Below are 16,869 nucleotides of genomic sequence, written 5' to 3'. Positions count from 1 at the left end.
TCAAACTTCTTAACCCTGGATAATGCAGTCCTTATCATTGATCAATCCACATTTTCATTATTTAAGTTCATTAGTTATCATTCTATTTTGTTATGGTATGACATAAGATTAGGATAAGTAAAATACAGATATTATTCTCTGACTATTAATTAGGATACATTTATTAAATAAGGATAATTCTTTATTAGTGTGAAAATTGTGGATGGGTCATTTCATTAACTAGTGACGGTATATCAATAGAAATGATACTCGTTGCTAGTCTTAGCAAAGAACATAAAGATTCTTCTGTTAGCATAGCACGATATTTTGATTTGATATATTTCATAATAGAAAGACCATTTTCGCATTTATACGTTGATCCAAACATAGAACATATTTTCAAACCTAAATCTATTAATTTTGGTTATTTTTCTTTTGATAATAATTTAAAAAATTCAAGACCATATTTGTTTCTACTAAGCAAAAATGGATCAGCTTGTAAATTACAAAGTTCTAATCTATATGGAATTTCTTGTTCTTTCATTATACATCCTCTTGGATTATTAAAAATTTGCAGGTCATTCTTCAATAAGTTGAAATCTTTGAAACATCTGTGAAATTGTTCTTGAATCTTTAATAGCTGTGGTCGAAATATCAAAAAGTTTACATTTGATTGACACTTAGCAATTTCTTCGCAGGATGGAAAATGATGTAACTCATTTGCTTCCAATTCAATAATAAATAATTTAAGTTTATTCTGGAATCCATTAACATAACCAGTCAAATCAGAAATGGTATTATTTTGTTTTTGCAATTGCAAATCTAAATGATTTAGATGACATGTAATATCTGTTAAAAATGCCAGTTCACTTAAAAATTTGATTTTCTTAAAATTCTCCTGTATATCTTTGATACTAGTGTTTGATTCATTTTGTAAAAATTCTAATATATCCTGTCTTAAATTAAAAAATCTTTTCAATGTTTCTCCTGTACTTAACCAACGTACATCATTATACAAACATAAATTTTCATCTTGTAAAAATGCTTGAAATTTTTTTTTATGCAAAAGTGACCCATTCCCATCTCTAATTAAATTTATAACTTTAATTATAATCTTCATAGTAGAGCTCAACATTAATACCTCTTCGCATAATGCTTCTTGATGCATAATACAATAAAATATTGGACAGTTTATTTCTTTTTTTTTTAAAAGTCCCTGAAATCCAATTTCTTGATCAATCATTGTTTTCCTTCCATTCATGAGAATTGCAGAACATTTGGAAAATCCTCCATATTTTTCTATTTGCTGATAGACAACATTGAAGATGTCCATTCCCTTTGTAGAATGTAAAGGAATCAATACTAACAATTCTTCATGGATGGAATAATTATTATCTATTATTCTTACAAAAATTGATAATTGACTTGTATTCATTATATCCATACTTTCATTGAGACATTATGAAAAATAACGACATTTTTCTAATAATATTTTCAATTTATTTTCTATATGCCCATTAATTTCACTAACTCGTTTGGAAATGGTTTTGCCTTGACAATGAGACCGTTTCAAAACTTTCAATTAAAATTTTCATTTCTAAAAGCTTTTGCCATTTCAATTGCACATCTTTTAATAAGTTCTCCATCCCAAAAACTTCTTTTTGCACGTGCAATTTCTAATGCAACAGCATACGAAGCCATAATGCTTCGTTTCTTATCAAAACCTCTAAATTCTGTTCCTTGTGTATCATTTTCAATTTTATATTCCCGTTTTAAACTTTGTAATATTTCTATACGACATTGCTGGGAACATCTATCATATTTTTCTTTATGGCAAAGTATTATAGTGTCGAGAAACGTTACTTTTTTTTTAAACTCGCAAGTTTTTTTTTACAAAGTAAACATTGCGATTGTCCTCCGGAATTAATGAAAAAATAATCTGTTTCCCAACTTTTTTGAAATTGTCGATTTTCTTTACGAATTTTTCTTTTTACCATGATGTAATAGAGTAGGAGGATAATAGGATATAAAAAATGGGAAATAATTAAAGATAATAATGAATTAATAAAACAAAAAATAAGGTGGTATCAAATATAGTGAGGGTCTCTCTCCTCACACCTCACTGGAGAACAAAAAAGAAGGAAGAGAAGGAGCCATATGTGGATCGCGAGTCGCCAGTTCGACACTTTTGAATTATATCAATTTACTGTCATCTAATTCTTGGTAGTGCTGCTATATTTGCTCTTCGATCGGTAAGGTAGAATACATTAGAATGCATATAAAGAAACTATTTTCAAAATTGGATAAATTTGAAATATGTTACTCTTATTATTTAATACATAGAATTTAATAGCCAATATCATAGATATATATATATATATATTATACTGAAAATATGTAGTATCAAAACTATAAATGTAATAAGAGATAATTTCACTTATGAGCAATAAGAGACAACATCTCTTCCTATATTATTTGTCTCCTATTATAAAAATATATTGTTGTAATATATATGTATATATATATATATATAAATAATATATGTTATAATATATATATATATATAAATGAGATTATTATATACAATTTTTTTATAATGTAATTTTTAAATTTATTTTTTCACAAAATTAATTTTCGATTCAAGGTTGATTACCTTCGTTTATACAATCATTGCCTGTAAAGTCAGAATTTCCAATTAGTGATTCCTTGTTTCATAGATGGCGCTTTCGTATCTTTAAACAATATGATTGGTCGAAACCATTCAAGGCCAACCAGTCAGCTTCTACTTTAGTCAATAAGACAGTAGATTTCTTTTGGTAGGTAGGTAAGCATAAACGGTAGACGACGATTAGGTCTCCGCGCGTAATAATCCATGCTTCAACGGAATCTCACACATTTCTACGTTTTCGCGGCGTAACGAAAGTTCGTTCCGTTGCTAAGAGCATATATTAGAGATATTAAAAGGATTAAATATACAATAATAATAAGACGTAATTGAAATCAGAAGAAATATTTAATTAATAAATAAACAGACAAATAAAGGACCGGTTATATATCAATTAGATTTCTTGTTTAAACAACGTTTTTCAAATTTTATCAAAAATTCAAGCTTGCTTTATAGAAAAGAGAGAGAAAGAGAGAGAGGGAGAGAGAGAGAGAGAGAGAGAGTGAGAGAGAAAAGTGAAGAGGGGAGAGGAGCTGACGGAGTGGTGGAAGGGGAAGGAACGTGGAAGCCGGTAAGAACGGATCGATCGTGAAAGACAAGACTGTGTCAACCATTCAACCGTCATCGAAAAAAGCTGCATATTTTTCGAACGTGCTGAATTTCCTTCGTATTTTCTATCAAAATTCAGGTAAATCTTCTTTCAATTTTTTTTCCATCCCACTCATCTTTCATTATCACTTATTATTCTTCGTTTGTATGCTTATACGAAGGATATTAATGATAGTCGATTTTAATGCGAAATTTCGATTATCGAATTGACGATAATTTCGATTATCGAAAGCTCTTTTTATTGCATACTAAAGAGATTATATACACATATGGTTAGTAAAGAAAAAAAAAGTATTATGATTATAATAAATCGAGTCGATTCATTTTTTTATGATCTTATTTTTTTTATGAAGATCCTTCTTGAGGATAAATTATAATCGGAAAAATTCCAAGCGTTTTTTTTTTTTTCCTTTATTTTTATTTTTATTTATTTATTTATTTTTTTTTCCTTTTTTTTTCTTTTTTTTTTTAGGATTTCATTTTGTAATATTTTTTTATTCGAATACGTACTTGTCTCTCTATGTATATGTATATATATATATATATATATATATGTATGTATGTATGTATGTATAGGTATGTTATTTGAAGTACGACAGTTAATCGATAATCGTATATAACAAAGAATTTGCTTGATAGAATCGCATACTCAGCATTGTTGAAATCTTTTTGTTCTTTCAAACGTTCTCGAAACATTCCGTTATATGCGACTTTAGAAAATCTTTAAGGAGATTTGCGATGTAAAAGAGAAAAAATATGAGTAACAATTTAAAGAAGATGAATTTAATAATAATCAAATTAATATGTAATTGAAGTGATAGTTTTCATTCTTTTTTTCTTTTTTAATTTTTAATTCTTTTTTTTTTTCTTTTTTTTTTTTTTGAAAGGCGGAAATAGAATAATCGTCAGTATTTGTTTTGAATTATTTTATACTACGCGAGTAAATAAAGTATATCTTTCATGTGCAATATTTATGTTTTTCATGTGCATGCTTGTGCGCGATTAGAAATCAGTTCGAACCAGCTTGAAGATTTTTTTTTTTTTTTTTTTTTCTTTTTTTCACAAATCTATTACATACTATATCTATTTCCAAGCGGTTTCATATGTCGGCTCTAATAAATGATTAAACGATAGATTAGAATAATTACAGGGACTGAATTGACGTATAAATTGATGACACATGACATACCATGTAACTTGATAAGATATGTATTTATTAATATTAGTGTTAAAATTCATGGTCACATAATTTTGATTATTTTCATTCTGTTTATGATAATGCAGTGTATACTTTGATATTCATTTTTTTTTTTTATTTTTTTTTAGTACGAAGCAAATATGAATTAATCATTTCCATATTTTGTACTCTCTAATCTTAAAAAAATTAATAGTTTTAAATATTAATTATTTATTATTAGCTATCATTGATCGTGCCGATTGATAAATTATTTGATCATTTAAGAATTATTATGTTTTCATCTTCAATATTTAATTAGCACAATTTCAAATCAAATTTATAAAGCTTCAATTGATTCAACATATGCATGAGAGAATGCTCAACGAACTAATCGATAAGAATCGAGAAAGTTTATAAACATAACCTGACATTATTGTCACGCTAATTTTATTTTATTTTTTTTTTTTTTTCGAATTCCAAACAATGTCTAATAATATTTCATTATTGTAATAATTTCTTTCACCATCATTTATGTTATCCAATCATTCGATATTTTTTGATGTCCTAAAAATCGTTTATTTTCGTAATATTTTCAATGTTTGTTATCTCGAAAAAATTTTTTAAATCAATGAATTCTTTTACGTTATATACAAAGCTTCTCGTATTTGTTAAAAATAAGACTTATAATTAAATATAAATTAAATTCTTATTATAGAATAAATGACATTTTTTTCAAATTATATAATTCCTTTTTAATAGACACAAACAAAACAATTACAGCTTATGCAAGATCAAGACTAACCTAATTTTCTTTTTTTTTCTTTTTTTCTTCCAAAATGTATTATACCCAAAATTATGAAAAGAATAAAATTGACAATAGGCATCCTACGTTCTCACACGTTAAGATTAAAATAATAGATATCTATACAATTATTTTACGATTTATATATAAAGAAAGGAATTTATAATTTCGTCTGACTTAATGTTATATGAGCACAGTTCATTGAATAATACGCATGTAGAATATAGATAAGTGATTGAAGTATTTATTCCGTTATGATAATCAATGAGTTCGTGAAATACGAATATATAGTCTCTCTTTCTCTCTTTCCAATTGTATAACGATCATAATCAATAATGATAGTGTTCGAAGAAGTATAACCAAAATCGATCGAGCCTCTCTTGCTTGTTGTTCTTTCTGTTAGTAAAATGAAATATGGGTGTGGTCGATGATAAATAGATTGATAGACAAAATAAACAACACTATGGAATAGTTTAAATCGCAAACAGAAATCATGAGCACGTGAAACCACGGTGTTCGAGCTGACAGGTGCGACGCAATCTTAAAAAGAAAAGAAAAAGAAAAAAGGAGAAGATATAGATACATTTCATCACTATGCAAAGTCACATAACAAATTTGTTCAAGAATTAGCAACTTTTTTTTATTGAAAAATCAAACTCATTAAAAGTGTGAGGATAGGCTACTCAAATAAATAAGACATAGTATTTTATATATATATATATTTTATTTATATATATATATATATTAGATGGCTAAAAAATAGTGTTAGAATTCGGTATATTTCAATCAATAATATAATAATATAGAGTATATACTATTACAATAATATGCTAATATATTATACTAATATAAAGTTTACTAATATTATATGATAATATTATTATTATATGAAAAGTATTTATATAATATTATAATATAAAAATTGAATTTTTCTATATTTTATATCTAAATAAATAATATTTTATTAAATATGCTTATATACTGAAATTGATGATATATATATATATATATATATATATATATATATATATATATATATATATTAATCGATCTGATAAATATTATCTATTTCTTCTAATTATAAATAGATATTCGACATTCGTCGAAGACATGTTATGTATGTAACAAAAACGAAATTACGTCGAATTACGCAAAGATAAAAACGATAAAGGATGAAAATTGTCACCATTTGAAGTCTGTGAATCACTACACAATCTGCCAACACGTTTGTGATCTTATTTGTTTGATAAGAATGAGAATGATTTAGTGTGTGTGTGTGTGTGTGTGTGTGTGTGTGTGTTGGAAGAGGATAATTATATACGCATACATTTATGCATGTTTGTATTTATCACATAAAAATTTTTTTTCTTCTTTTTTTCTAAATTAACAATATATATATATATATATATATATATATATATATATATATATACACAAAAAATTATTGTTCATATTTTGTGTAATAATAAAAAAAGAAAAAAAAATAAATCAAGGAAGAATCAAGATTGTATATATGTAAATAAGATATGAATAAGTTCAGAAAAGAAAATTAAGGGATTTAGAAAATATATGCGCTCATTTAAAATGATATTAATTTTGTTGAACAAACAGTACCAATTTGAGGTATGTGGTATGTCATCTAATAGCAGATGATGTAAGGGGTTTTGTTATCAGGATATATTTAAACCGTGTACATAATTCTTTCGTAACGACACTCGGTACTAATTGCTACTATATCCTTATCTTACAGATGGTTTCTTACAAATTGCTCGCAATTCGTGTCAGTATGACGGGATGAATATATTACAAGCTTCCTTATTATCAGTCGGTCATCACTCCATTTACTGGAGGTATCAAAAAGGAAAAGAATATGATAATTTTTATTTTATAATAATTTATTATCTTATATGTTTTTTTTTTTTTTTTTTCCTATATCGTTATTTATTTATTTTATCATACACATTTTTTATTAAGGTGGTACAAAGATCGAATTATTACCATAATTTAAAACTATGATATATATATATATATATATATATTAAATTGGAGAAATGATTAATAATATTATTGAAATTTCTCAGAAAGATCCTTTTATGCGTTTATAATTGATCAGGCTTAACGAATAACATATTACGGATTATCCTAGGACGAGAGAGAATCAATTGACCTTGATGCTATGCCAATAAATTTGAACGTTTCTTTTGTGGGGTCGATAGAGAGAGAAAGATAGATAGATAGATAGAGGTAGGTAGGTAGAGAGACAAAGAAAAAAAAGAAAGAGAGAGAGAGAAAGAGAGAAAGAGAAAGAGTGATGACGAAATCAAGCCCTAGTTGTACTTGTAAATTTGTCCTATGATCTTTTATCGATCACGAAACGACGGCTATTGTAGGAAAAGTTTAACTTTAAAAAGCTTGGTAAATGATTTTAGAATAGATAAAGATATATTTATATATGATTTATAATTTTTCAATATGAAAATAAAGATATCGTACGTTGAGTTTAATTTAATTTAATTTATTATTATCATCAAAGACATTATTACAGGAAGCTAGTTATAATAATGAGAAATATATCCATATATCATAATATGTGAACGATCATAATTTTTGAACAAAGATAATATATTTGAACAAAGATAGTAAGTTCTTAAATAAAGAATTTATTTAACCACTTGACCTTAGGACGATAAATGAATCAAAGATTATAGACATCGTGTTATTAACAAAGTTTTATAATAAATATTAAAAGATATATATGTATATATATATATATATATATATATATATTTATTTTATTGTATATATATATATTGACGTTGAAAGTATTAATCTATCGAAGAAATATAAATCAAATATTATTGCGTAGCAAGGGTATAACATTTCTCATACATACCTGCTGATAATATTGGCAAAATGCCACTCGTAAATTGGCAAGGATTAAATTCGACAGTCATTCTAACGTTATCTTCGAAAGCTACACAAAATTCCTAATGCGTATCGTTTAATTTCTTAGATTCAAATATAGTTCAAGAATTTCTAATTAGATATCTTACGTATTTTGTTTTCATTCGTTCGAAAAGTTTCTGTTCTACTTTTCTGTCGTGCTTTTTTTTTTTTTTTTTTTTTTTTTTGATAAATATAATCTATCTATATATATATATATATATATATTTTTTTTTTTAACGATTTTAAATTTAATCTTATTTCAACGTAATAAAAAGAAAAAACAAAATTTCCTTATTATATTTCATTGATGAGCTATCATATAATTATGTACGCATTAACGTATTAACACACAATCGTATGATCGAATATATAATCGATAAAATTCTTTTAAATGTTTATTATATATATATTTTTGTTGAAATATCGAATCGATACGATATAAGAATTGGATTACGTTTTCCTGCAAACGTAAGCGCCATCATTTAAAATAGAAATCTTATTCGAGTGATTTCGCAAATGCTAAGATGTACGCATGTTTTTATACATTCGACGTTTGTATCTGACTTTTCAGAATTTTTGATATCCACCTATAAATACGTTGCTCTTCATTATCGAGTTTGTACGTCCTTTTCAAAAGATTGATTACTTATTTTTCTTTTTTATTTTGTTTGTTCGTTTTTTTTTTTTCTTTTTTCTTTTTTTTTCTTTTCCTTTTTTTTCTTCTATCATTAGAAATGAATTGTTACGTCTAATTTATGTTAACTACTTATCACGCACGATAATATTTGATTTTAGTTTATCTATTTTCCATTCAAAAAGTCGAAATCTTTACGGTCAAGTCCATGGTTTAAATTCTAATGATAGATCAGTATATAATATTATCAGATTTAATGAGAATTCTAAAAAAAAACTTATCTTATCGATTAATTTTCTCGTATTTACGATCGTCGATCTCTCTCTCTCTCTCTCTCTCTCTCTCTCTTCCCCCACTTTCTCTCTCCTTTCTATATTTATTTATTCCTAAGAAAACATATTCTCTAAATAATTCATCAATCTCGCCTAACATAGATTCCTTAATAGATTAATCCTCCTAATAGGCCATCTATTAATTGTTTTAATTAAATTAGCATTCTTATTAGCGAACTTTGTGCAATCGGTATATCATCGTTGTCATCTCTGATATACTATGAGAGATTTCTATTTTTAATATTCTGAAATTTATGATAAGGAGAAACAAAAAAAAAAAAAAAAAAAGAAAAAAAAAGAAAAAAGGAATAGAAAAGTAAAAGAAACGAAAAAGGTTATATAAAATCGATAAATAATAATAATAATAATAATAATAATAATTACGTATTCTTTAACGGCGACATTATTTAAATGATTATTGTTAATTAAATTAATTACGAGGTCGCGAATTAAACGATCAAGAATAAATATTCGATAATTATTGAAAAAATAAGAATATATAAATAAATAAATAAATAAATAAAGAATACAAAAATATATAAGGGTTTTTGAAAGATGGAAGTACCTTGCACGAGTCGTTAACGTGAAGTACTCGCCGGAGACGTAGTTGGCAGGATATGGTGGGGGTAAAGCAGAGTAGTAAGAAGGATGGATGAACAATGTGGTGGGGATAAAGCAGTGTAGAGTAGGAAGGATGGATGGGTAATGTGGTGGGGGTAAAGCACAGTAGAGTAGGAAGGATAGATTGGTAATGTGGTGGGGAGGTGAAGCGGTACGAGCGGTGGTATCTCGTATAGAGGCAACACTCTAGTACGTAGCCTCGTTCGGATCACCTCGAGTTCCGTCCTTATCTTTTTAACTTGTTTTTTCAGCGTGGTTAACTCCCGCCAGTACTCTCTGCCGGTCTATTTTACGAGTTCCTTCTCCGCCAGTTCTGTTCTATTAACGGTCGAGGTCCACGACTGACGCCTGTGTGTTAAAAGAGAAAAGGAATAAGAGGAACGATTCGCTAACTCTAATAACCAATTTCTCTAATCTTCAAATTCTGTAAAATTAATATACGAAAGAATTCTGGGGATAGACAGGGAGAGAGTCTTAAAAAGACATTTTCCATTTTGTTTTTTGATAAATAATTCAAGTTCCGGCAAGTTCAAAGTTCAAGAGTTTCGATCGCCGTGGGAGGTCGGTGTCTCGGCGTCCGTTGACAGACTAACGAGAATTTTTACCTTTCTTTTTTTTTTCCTCCTTTTTTTCTTTCTTTCTTTCTTTTTTCCTCTTCGAACAAGAAGAATAGAAAAGGACAAGTAGTGTGCGCTAAAGAAAGAAGAATAAGGAATTTTAAGGAAGGAGAATTCAATAGGGACTTCGTTTCGGTACTACGCAATAATTTTTCTTTCCTTTGAAGGTGAGTTTTTAGAAAGAGAGAGAGAGAGAGAGAGAGAGAGAGAGAGAGAGAGAGAGAGAGAGAGAGAGTATATGTGTGTGTTCGTGTGTGTCCTGAGATAGTAAGATAGAATGAAAAAGTGAGAGAGAAATAGGGAGAGAGAGAGAGGTGGAAGAGTGGGACGGAGAAGGAGGAAGTGAGGAGAATAAGAAAGACTATAATTTTGTCGTCTGCATAAATTCGACACGTTTTATTTATCCAAGAGCATGATTTTATATCGTGAATTTAAATTAACCGTCTGGAAGAGATGAAAATCTGGTAGAAGAGAGAGAATTATAAGCCAGGCAAAAGTCTTCCCCTTTTCTCTTCTCCTTGCGAATGTAAATTAACGACGAGTGGCTCGTTTGCAACGAAAACAAAGTTTGTTTACTTATTTCGACCGTGAAAATATTTCAATCCTCGGCTTTTAGGTCATTTTGTGAATGAAGTAAATACTAATTGTACGATAGCGTTTCTTATGAAATTCATTGGAAACATTTTCTTTTTTTTTCTTTTTTCTTTTTTTTTTTTACTGCAATCGTTATAAAGAGGGCGTTTACGATAACGTCGTAAAGATTTTATTAATCGATCGAATGCATTTGATAACTTTATCAATCGACTCAAATTTTGATTCGACATTTTTCTTTTTTTTTTTTTTTTCTTTTTTTTCTTTCTCTTTTTTTCTTTTTTTTTTTTTGTGATAAAAATAATAATATAAGTAATTGTACGCAATGTTCACAATTGAGATTATAAAATCGTTTGAAAACTATAACGATAACGACTGTTACATAAAAAAAAGTAGAGAGGGAGAGAGAGAGAGAGAGAGAGAGAGAGAGAGAGAGAGAGAGAGAGAGAGAGAGAGAGAGAGAGAGGAGATGGAAAAAAGCTTATCGAATATCATGTAATCGGACAGTTATAACGATGAATGTCAACGATGACGATGATAAAAACTTTTCTTAAAGAGAAGACATATTTACAAACATTTACGTAAAAGCAATGATAATCTGATATACTGAGTACTGATATACGAGATTAATCTTTTTCGTTTTGATTCTGTATAATTGATAAACTAAAAATTGATGTTTAACTGCAACTTTTATATATATATATATATATATATATATATTATGTTATTTTATTTTATTAACAAAAAACTTTCAACGAAATACTTATCAGAAAGATTTCATTCGTTTTTTTTTTATTTTTTTTTTTACCTTTGTCGTGCTTGTAAAAAAATTATAAAATATCGAACATAATGTTACTTATATTAGTATAATTTATGTTTAAAAAAAAAAACACATACGCGCACACGCAATAGAATCAAGTATGTGACATTAAATTTATAATGGGGGATTAGTAAAAAAAAGTCAAAACGAAAAATTACGAAATATGAACGAACGTAAGACAAAAATTAACGGATAGGGGGAGAGGGTAGGGAAAGAAAAAAGAGAGAGAGAGAGAGAGAGAGAGAGAGAGAGAGAGAGAGAGAGAGAGAGAGAGAGATAGAGAAGAAAAAGCAGAAAAATCTAAGAATTAGATGAACTGAAAACGCACTGAGAATACATTTCCGATACGTCGTTATCTTTTATGTTGCACCGATGGCGTCGTACTTTGTGCTTTCATATACATATATGCTCATACATAACATTAATAATCGTTTGACATAAGTAATTACATGAAATTACGCAGATACCATTTTGATAAAAATAGTAACCACGCGTAAGAGTTCATTGATATTTTTCTATTCTAATCTATCGATTTATCGCGTGTACTTCGTGTCAAATATCTTATCGTATTGTATTGTAATCATCAATATATATATGTATATATGTCTGCTGGTGTGTGTGTGTGTGTGTGTGCGTGTGTGTGTGCGCGCGTGTAAACATTCGATACGTATTAATCGGTTAACATGGGACAAGGCTGTAAATGCGCGCAATTTAAAACGATACCACGTGACCTCGCGCGGTTTTGAAATACGAGGCATATATAGTTACATCTTCTTATACAGTTTTTTTTTGTTTCTATTTCTTTCTTATTTTTTATTATTATTATTATTATTATTATTTTTATTTTTATTCTTTTTTTATTTAGTTTTTTTTTTTTTATTTATTTCCTTTTTATCATTTTCCTCATCAATCCTATCGACGAAGGTCGACGATATATCTAGTATGAAGTTTTCTTTATTGATTTAGTTTGAAACAAAACCGATTGGAAATTTAATCTTTTTTCCTTCTTTCTCTTTCTCTCTCTCTCTCTCTCTCTCTCTATATATATATATATATATATATATATATATATATATATCTCAAATAATTATTTTTTTTTACTGGGATTACAACATGGCGGCGTTGTTTCAGGTTATTATATCACATATCATATTTTTATGAAACATATTGTAAAATATATTTCGTAAATTATTTTCAATAATTTTTTTTAAAACAACGTTGAATTTTTTGTTTCACTATAGGATATTCCTATGTGTTTCCATAAATACATGCAACTTGTATAATAGGATATAATTATTAAAATAGAATATTTTCGTATAAATCGTTATTATGTTGTATCGTTTATATCGTATCGATTAATTTTCATATTATCAATTTTCTAGAATGATTATTAATATATTTATTGTATATATATGTATATTTATTTATTTATTTATTTATTATTTTTATTATTATATATTTATTCTATTATATGAAGAACCATATGATCGAAGTATGAAACATATTATTACTACTTTTCGAATATAACAGACGTTTGGTTAAAAATCTTTTAAAATAAATTGGATTTTATTTTTATACGTAGAAACGGTTCGATAATCTCAATTGAAAAAGATATTCCTTGTTTTCATCGTTGGTATTCTGACTTTTCATACTGTTTGAACGAACGAACGAACGAACGAATGCGTAGGCGTGAGATTTATTGATCCCTATGTTATTTGGCTTTTCGCATCATATGACGTAACAATCTTACTTACCTACTACCTATCTCTATCTATCTGTCTATCTACCCGGTGCATGGTTAAATGTGATCGAAACTCCTCGTGTATGAAGCAAGAGAGCAAACCGAGATTACTTTCGAAGCGATCGATAAAAAAAAAAAAACTTGTATTCACACGCACACATACATACATACATACATACATACATACATACATACATACATACGCGTTGTAAGAGACTTTAGAAAGTGAAATGCATTTAAATTCATCGTCCATTGAACCAGAAGAACTTCTACGGGAAAATTAATTGTTCAAAAATACTTCCACTTATTAATAGATCATTTTAACTTATACGACTTATTTATTTTATAACTTTGTAAATCTGATCGTTAAATACAGATTTATGGTATTACATAACTAGAGTTATACGTTATTATTATTATTATTATTATTAATATTATTAACAAGCCATATTTTTGTGCGCGCGCATGCCCGCGACACGTAATAATTGTGTGTTACAAAAGGAATAATAAAATTGTTAGAGATATACGTTATATACAATCCATTTCGTGAACAATACGGGAATTGCTTTTTGGATTAGCTTTGGAATTTATCTCTGTTTATATCTCGTTGATTATTTTCCTTTTCTTTTTCCGTTTCTTTTTTTCTTACTTAAAATATTCAGGCCACTTATTATAATATTCATAACGCACGTACATATGTCTTCGTGTGGTTGTTTCGTATGGAAATTTTCAAAATTGGATCACAAGTTTTATTCGATACGCATATGCTATATGTAAAATGTATTGATGAATTTCTTGATTGCTATTTATTCAAGGAAATATATATATATGTATGTATGTATGTATATGTATATGTATATGTATATATGTATATATGTATATATTGTGTATATAAGGAAGAGATAGAAGAAAGGAGGACGAATAAATATTGATATTTCAATTGCTCCTTAATTTTTTTCTTATCTCTTATTTTTCTTTTCTTCTTTTTTTTTTTCTTTTTTTTTTTTTTTCTTCAGATCGAAAAGATGAGTTCTGGAAATTATTGGTCTCTTCCTCCTAAACAAGGCCTTTACGATCCAATACTTGAGAAGGAAGCATGTGGTGTTGGATTTATCGTTGCTATCGATGGCAAGAGATCTCATAAGGTAAATTATTACGATGTTTGAATACTAATGATATTATATATTTTATATATGTATATATAAGGAACGGGATGGATCGATGGAAAGAGGTGGTGTGGAAGGATCTATCAAAATGTTTTGATTAAATAATTCACGATCATATCGTAACAATCTATTTAGATACTTCAGAGTAATGTCAAATATTTAAAAATAATCTGACGCGATCAATTTTTTATCGTTTATTTTAATTGGGTTATAAAAAAAAAAAAAAAAAAAAAAAGTTGTAAAGAAGTTATTCCATGGGAGATTATCCCCTCGATACTTACTTAGTTCTGAAGTATGGATCAAACTTTTTAGAAACATCCTGTCTATATAATATATATATATATATATATATATATATATATATATATATATATATATGTATGAATAAGTAATTTCTATGTAAGTTATATATTAATTGTTATTAATTAATTAAAATATTTCAGATTATTCGTGATGCTCAGACACTTTCCGCACGGATGAATCACAGAGGTGCGTGTGCTTGCGATAATGATACCGGTGATGGTGCCGGTGTATTATGTGCTATACCACATGAATATTACGCAGATGAGATTCGGTAAGAATATTTCCAAGTATTAAAGGAAATATCATACTCTTATTTCAAAGTTATTTCGAAATTTCTGAAGACTTAATCGGGCGATTGTATACGTCATACACAGAGATAGATAATAATGCAACAGTGATAATAATTCAACAGTTTGAATTTTCTCATTCATGGTAATAAAGGAGGAAGAGAAGAGGGAGGGAAGGAGGCGTTGTCTTTAATCAATATTAAGAAAAAAATATATAAATATAAATATAAATATAAATATAAATATAAATATAAATATAAATATAGTCTTTTCTTTACTCTTATCGAAAACTTCCGTAGTTAGTAGCATTAATGTTCTTATAATTAAAATTTTTATCAGAGAATTTAACGTAGATAATGGATACATTGTATTATCATTCGGGCCATGACATTGTTAATACATGTATGAATATAAAATGTTAACATTGTTGATTCTTATGTATTATCTACTTTTTTTTTTTTTTTTTTTTTTTTTTTTTTTTTTTTTTTTTTTTTTTTTTGAACTTGACTCTATACAACTATTATAGATTAAAATAAACGAAAGAATAAAATATTATCATTATTTATATTTTTTCAAATAGAATGTGGTCTTTAATACGTATATATACGTATTCGTACATATAAAATATTTTATTATCTATTTCTTATCATTTAACTATAATCAATAAAACTGATATACCTGTTAATATATATATATATATCTGTTATATATATATATATATATAACAGATTGCATAACTTCGTAATAAGTCTGAAAGTTGACTCTAATTTGAGAGTTCCGTGCGTATTGATAATCGTGCGCAATTCATTGTAACTAATCCTCCGCATAATACTATATGTGCTATCAATTACATGAATCAGATATATATATATATATATATATATATATATATATCTATTATATATATATAATAAGTGTGTATGTATACAAATTGAATACTTAAGTGTTCGTATATTTATAGTGCGTGTGGGTATGCGCGCTTATGCACTAGAATTATATATATATATATATATATATGTGTGTGTGTGTGTGTTTATCCAATGATTTCAATTGATTGATTTATTTGAATAATTGATATACTTATTATTTTAGCGAGCAACAGAATATTGAGTTGCCCGATATCGGACGTTATGCTACTGGCATACTTTTCCTTGACAAGAATACCCATAAGAAAACTGAAGCTGCATTTGAGAAATTAGCCGAAGAATGTAGCCTAAGAGTAAGATCTTTATATTATATATATATATATATATTTTTTTTTTTTTTTTTTTTTATAATTAATTATAATGATATTTATTATACGTGTTATAATAGTTACGTAGTATATAATATTTATTATTATTAGAATTTTATTTGAAGTAAGGGATAATAATTTTATAGGTAATTTGTTGGCGCGATGTCCCAACGGATGACACGCAAATTGGCCAGGTTGCAAAAAAATGTGAACCTTATATGCGACAAGTATTTGTTACGGGCGATCAAGAGGATAAAGAAATTCTTCAACGTCAGGTATTATTGGATGTTGAAATAATCGTTATAATTAAAATTAAATGAGATTACCTTTTTTTCAATTAATTAT

At 27.2% G+C, this 16,869-nt stretch overlaps 2 protein-coding genes across 5 annotated transcripts in view; one reads left to right on the top strand and one right to left on the bottom strand.

Moving 5' to 3' along the window:
- Positions 1 to 184: 184 nt before the first annotated feature.
- On the bottom strand, positions 185 to 1,147 carry LOC124430459 (general transcription factor II-I repeat domain-containing protein 2B-like). The gene is made up of 3 exons (XM_046977051.1): positions 973 to 1,147; positions 442 to 921; positions 185 to 390 (listed from the first exon to the last, which is right to left on the bottom strand). Exons 1-3 carry the CDS (start codon positions 1,145 to 1,147, stop codon positions 185 to 187), a joined length of 861 nt encoding a protein of 286 aa, XP_046833007.1.
- Positions 1,148 to 2,826: 1,679 nt separating this feature from the next.
- Positions 2,827 to 16,869, top strand: part of LOC124430514 (glutamate synthase [NADH]) — a 28,671-nt gene continuing 14,628 nt past the window's right edge. For 2 of the 4 annotated variants that reach the window (XM_046977209.1, XM_046977207.1), the window contains exons 1-5: positions 9,942 to 10,549; positions 14,551 to 14,679; positions 15,144 to 15,274; positions 16,383 to 16,509; positions 16,671 to 16,799. In XM_046977209.1, coding sequence (XP_046833165.1) covers positions 14,560 to 14,679; positions 15,144 to 15,274; positions 16,383 to 16,509; positions 16,671 to 16,799 — 507 coding nt within the window. In that variant the 5' untranslated portion in view covers positions 9,942 to 10,549; positions 14,551 to 14,559. Of the gene's footprint in view, positions 3,333 to 9,939; positions 10,550 to 14,550; positions 14,680 to 15,143; positions 15,275 to 16,382; positions 16,510 to 16,670; positions 16,800 to 16,869 lie in introns of those variants that run through there. The other 2 variants (XM_046977208.1, XR_006943784.1) reach the window with 2 other exon arrangements.

Source organism: Vespa crabro, chromosome 18 (assembly GCF_910589235.1).
Source record: "Vespa crabro chromosome 18, iyVesCrab1.2, whole genome shotgun sequence".
Taxonomy (NCBI): domain Eukaryota; kingdom Metazoa; phylum Arthropoda; class Insecta; order Hymenoptera; family Vespidae; genus Vespa; species Vespa crabro.
This window is presented reverse-complemented; position numbering and strand designations above follow the sequence as displayed.

What these genes read in the sequence shown, in the direction of transcription:
- LOC124430459 (XM_046977051.1), bottom strand. Translation starts at nt 1,147, where the DNA reads ATGCATCAAGAAGCATTATGCGAAGAGGTATTAATGTTGAGCTCTACT. An exon ending in TAATGATGTACGTTGGTTAA is followed by an intron (nt 922 to 972) that starts GTACAGGAGAAA and finishes AGGATATATTAG; the next exon opens with AATTTTTACAAAATGAATCA. An exon ending in GCTTAGTAGAAACAAATATG is followed by an intron (nt 391 to 441) that starts GTCTTGAATTTT and finishes CAAAATTAATAG; the next exon opens with ATTTAGGTTTGAAAATATGT.